Source organism: Penaeus monodon, chromosome 4 (genome assembly GCF_015228065.2).
Source record: "Penaeus monodon isolate SGIC_2016 chromosome 4, NSTDA_Pmon_1, whole genome shotgun sequence".
Taxonomy (NCBI): Eukaryota; Metazoa; Arthropoda; class Malacostraca; order Decapoda; family Penaeidae; genus Penaeus; species Penaeus monodon.
In genome coordinates this window covers 43,807,543-43,812,542 of record NC_051389.1, presented here as the reverse complement: position 1 = coordinate 43,812,542, position 5,000 = coordinate 43,807,543, and the positions used below count along the sequence as shown (strand labels likewise).

The 5,000-nt window shown below is 32.7% G+C and overlaps 1 protein-coding gene across 4 annotated transcripts in view; it reads left to right on the top strand.

Annotated features, from left to right (window-relative positions):
* LOC119572240 (tumor susceptibility gene 101 protein-like) overlaps nucleotides 1-5,000 on the top strand; it is a 19,699-nt gene that overhangs the window by 10,369 nt on the left and 4,330 nt on the right. For 3 of the 4 annotated variants that reach the window (XM_037919233.1, XM_037919234.1, XM_037919231.1), the window contains 4 exons: nucleotides 2,531-2,694; nucleotides 2,988-3,126; nucleotides 4,124-4,377; nucleotides 4,829-5,000. The exon at nucleotides 4,829-5,000 is cut by the window's right edge and continues 68 nt beyond it. In XM_037919233.1, coding sequence (XP_037775161.1) covers nucleotides 2,531-2,694; nucleotides 2,988-3,126; nucleotides 4,124-4,377; nucleotides 4,829-5,000 — 729 coding nt within the window. The remainder of the gene's footprint in view (nucleotides 1-2,530; nucleotides 2,695-2,987; nucleotides 3,127-4,123; nucleotides 4,378-4,828) is intronic. The other variant, XM_037919232.1, reaches the window with a different exon arrangement.

Sequence of the window (5,000 nt, the reverse complement as noted above, 5' to 3'; positions counted from 1 at the left end):
ACCTGCCATGTTCACAGTGATTTTAGTTCATTGTATTTACACATAGATAGCTCCACAGGGACTAAATCACCAAGAGTCTCGCCTGTTTACCCTTTGCCTTCATTTTCGTTAAGATTGGTATTTTGAAAATAATCACAATGTCCGTAATGATACTAACAGTATTGCATTAGAAAAAAGTTTCCAAAACACCAAGGAATTGGGAAAGCAAGTGAGGTCATGTTTGGTGTACTAATTGATTCCTTGGTAGCACTAATGCAGCTATCTGTGTGCAGCAGAATAAACAGTGGCAGTACACATACATGTGTACAAAAGGTCATTATTTATTATTGTTGTAGCAATCATCTTGAACATGGCTGTGGAAATCATGGTTGTAAACCCAAGACCATTATTATTATTATCAATATCATTATCATTGCCATTGTTATTGTTATTATATCATCATCATCATTTTTTTTTTATCATTATTATTATGGTTATTGCAACATTATTATTGTTATTGTTGGTATTATTATTTTTGTTATTATTATTATTATTATTATTATTGTTATTATTATTATTATTTTATTATTATTATGTTATTGTTATATTATTGTTGTTATTGTTATTGTTGTTGTTGTTGTTGTTGTTGTTGTTATTGTTATTATTACTATTACTATTACTATTACTAGTAAGTGTAATTATCTTTATTATAACAGTAATTTAATTCTCAGTGCTGGCAGGTGTTTCCTGAGCCACAGTGAGATGTGCAATGGATGCTGCACACATTCAATTGCACAAGGGAAAAATTAGAAACACTGCTTACAATTTTAGCTGCAGCATGCACAATTTTCCTAGATGATTTCAATTCATATTGTGGCTGTTTTCATCTTTTTATACATGTTACTGTGTGTATATATATATATATATAATATATAATATATATATATATTATAATATATATATATATAATATATATATATATATATATATATATTATATATTATATATATATATTATATATATAATAATATATATATAATAATAATATATATTATATATATATATAATATATTATATATATATATAATATATATATATATATATATATATATATATAAGTATATATTATATATATATATATATAATATATATGATATATAATAAGTATATATGTATATATATAAGTGTGTGTGTGTGTATGTGTGTACGTGTGTATACATATGAACACAAACACAGTAACATGTATAAAAAGATGAAAAAAAATCTTGTCGTAACATTCCGAACTCATCAAGAGTTCTCATCAGACAATTTTCTTTTCGCTACAGAGTGAGTGAGTCAGTGAGTCAGTGAGTCAGTGAGTCAGTGAGTCAGTGAGAGAGAGAGAGAGAGAGAGAGAGAGAGAGAGAGAGAGAGAGAGAGAGTGTGGGTGTGTGTGTGTGTGTGTGTGTGTGTGTGTGTGTGTGTGTGTGTGTGTGTGTGTGTATTATGTTTTTCTTATCTTTTTTTCTAAGTACTTGAGAGGGCACAAATATCAGAGGGTTTCTGAGATGTAAGTAATGTATAGGAATACATGCTGTTGGGTGGCAAGAGATGAGATAGATTAGGCATAACAAGTCAAGGAAAAAAATACACCTCAGATATGTTACAAATTTTTATTATTTCCTTTCATTGGTAAACATCTGTATTGATTAGATGCAAGAAAAAGAAATCAGGGATACACAATACTTTTGACTCTGCTATAGTAGGAGGTAGTGTAGAAGGCCATTTTTTTGGTCTCTCTTTTTTTTTAATAGTAATTCTGCCTATTGGTAAACTTTTTCAACTAATAAGGTTGTCATTGCCTCAGATCTGGTAACTACTCCTTTCTTTTGCTTATTTCCCGAGCTGTGGATGGCTGCTTTTTCACTTCTTTTGCTTTGTAAGTCTTGATTTAGGTACGGCCTAATTTTGACTGCTGAAGCGCCTCATCTGCTGTAGATATTGTATGATTAGTTCAGCTTATATAATGACTAACTTGTTTTGCTATGATTACTATACAAATAGCATGTTTTTTTTCTCTCTCTTATTTTATTTTAGCAGAATTATTGTACTATGGTTATTGATGTTATTATATTTTTATTTAATTTTCTAAGTTCATGTACTGTTGCATTAGAAGTGAGTTACTAATTACTGGTAAATGTAGTTCTATTGTGTAATTTTGTTGGTAATATTGCCATGTTTAATTTGTAAAATTATTTGATAAGGTTTTAACAAGAGCATGGGATATGAACATGTTATGTCACTGAGATAGATTAATGTATGTAAATTATTTGTTTAAGATATTTTTTCTACATAAATTCCTTATAAATTCATAAGGTAATTCATGAACATCATCTTCTGACATTCAGAATTAAGAGAAATAATTCAAATTAGTATGTAAAGGTGCTTCATTATATATTTCATGATTGTTTCTGTTAGATTATTTTAAAAAATGCACTCCCCATGGTCTTGTACAGTTTTCGATAATTTTCCAGCTCAGTAGAACATTTATTCAAAAGCCTATTACATACAGGTGCCACATACAACATCCCAATATGCATCTGGCTCCTGGACAACCATCCTTTGTCTTCGCCGATGGTGTATGTCAAGCCCACCCCCGACATGCTTATAAAAGCTTCACGTCATGTGGATCAGAATGGGAAAGTGTATCTGCCTTACTTACATGAATGGAACCCAGTAAGATATTCTGTTTACTGTTGATTTGAACCTAATTTAGTCATATGAAGGGAAGCAGTCAATTTAGATTTGGTCTTGATCATACTCTGTATCTTTTTGTGAGTGCATACAGATTGATTATATTATTACAGTCTAAATTATTGAAGTATTATCATGTGATTAGAGATTTTGCATTGCAGTTGCTAATGTGGTTTTCTTTACTTAAAAATTCAGCTCAAATATTGAAATGTACAGTTTCACCATGAATTGCATTATTTGCGTTTCATACCTCAAATTCTTTTCATTTCTCTCAGAATTCCTCAGATTTACCGGGCCTCATCCAGATTATGATAATGACCTTCAGTGAGATGCCACCTGTCTACTCAAAGCCAAAGACTGCTCAGCCTCCTGGTGCAACGCCATACCCACTACCATATCCAACAAACTCTCCTGGTTAGTGCTAGATTGTAAAGGGATTTTGTGGATGCTTTGTTTTGTATTTTATATAGATATATATGTATATATTTTTTTATTTCCCTCATTTAGTTTGTTGTTGCTATTATTTTTGTTTTTGTGTATATTCTGTAATTTTGTTGAGTAGTTGGTTAAGAATGTTAATGAAGAGAATTGTTGGGTGATCATTGCATATAGTATATAGTAAAATCCACGTAAAAATGAGGCAATCGACATGAAACTCTTCAAAGAGACAAGAAAACAGCAATTAAGTTATGGTGATCATTTTTGTTTTTGTCTTGTTTTTCCATGAAATAACCCCATAGCAAAACTTAAAAAAAATATATGATTAGGAAACAATTGATATTACTAGATAAAAATTTTGTATTATAGTAACTGTAGACCCATGCTTCTTGTTCTTTATACAACTGAAATAGATTGTTTTTAGTCCTTTTGTTGCACAGAGATTTCATTATAAATAACTTACCTATCAACACAACACTTCCAGAGGGAATTCTAGATGCAGCCAGAGAAATTCCTACTTTTTTCTTTCTTTCTTTCTTTTCTTTCTTTCTTTCTTTCTTTCTTTCTTTTTTCTTTCTTTCTTTCTTTCTTTCTCCCCTTCTTGAAACTACTCATATTCCTTAGTATAATAATCTTGGTGTGATACAAGAGGTTTGAAAACCTTGTGGGAGGGTAGGGGTCTGAGAAAACTTTTTATTTTGCATAGCTGTTGTCTATCACTGTTTATCATCTAAAATCTTTGATGTAGGGATTGATAGGGACAGTCATAACACAGGAGCAGTTCAGGATTTGTTCCTGCCTTTTATAACATGGCTTGTACGAGACATCATGCCAGTTAACCTCACTTCAACTTCAGCACTATGATTCTTATATTAAGAGTTGAGCAGAATATCTTCAAATATCAAGAAATGAAGATATGTAAATTTATTACACTTGGATAATTTGGTGTAATGAGAAATCAAATGTCTTTCAGGTTACATGCCTATGCCAGGAGGACCAAATATGCCATACAGCCCAGCTCAAACTGGTGCCAATACTGTGTACCCACCCTACCCAACACAACCTGGAGGCTATCCTCCATCAACCACACCATACCCAGTGTATCCTCCAGCAAGTACAGCGGGCTACCCTCCCTCTCAGCCCCCCACTTCATATCCGCCACCTTATTCTGCTGGGGGCATAACATATCCTCCATACCCGTCCACTACATCCAGCGTCCCTACAGGGGTGAGTTATCTCAGATGCAGATGTTTCTATGTTATAGAAATGTATGTTCAAAGTTTCGTATTAATCCAATCAGTGCGAATGGCAAGAATACATGCCAGGCCCATAGTAATATAATTTTTGTCTATTGTCTTTACACATAGATGACTCAACAAGTGCTTAATCACCATGGAGCACTTATTAGTCCTATCAGTCTCACCTATTTACCCTCCACCTTGAATTATGGAAAACTTCATTTATATTATTTTATGGTTTTTAATATTCTGATAATCATAATGTCAGTAAGAATAATAACATTAGCAATATTAATAGTATTAGAAAGAAAGATACATTTCCCTGCAAATTCAAGAAATGGGGAAATCAGATGTGGTCACTAGGGCCTACTGATAGACTCCTTGGTGGCTGAGCACTTGTTGTGATATTTCAATAAATTCTCAATAATTAACTACTTCAGCAGGCTACAGAGACTAGTGGGGTGACTGGAACAAGCACAACAACTAGCACTGGCACAATCACAGAGGAACACATACGCGCATCCCTTATCTCGGCTGTAAGTGACCGTGTTCGAGCTAAACTTCGAGACAGCTATGGGGGCTCTCAGGCAGAGGTATCAGTGTTGCGGCAGC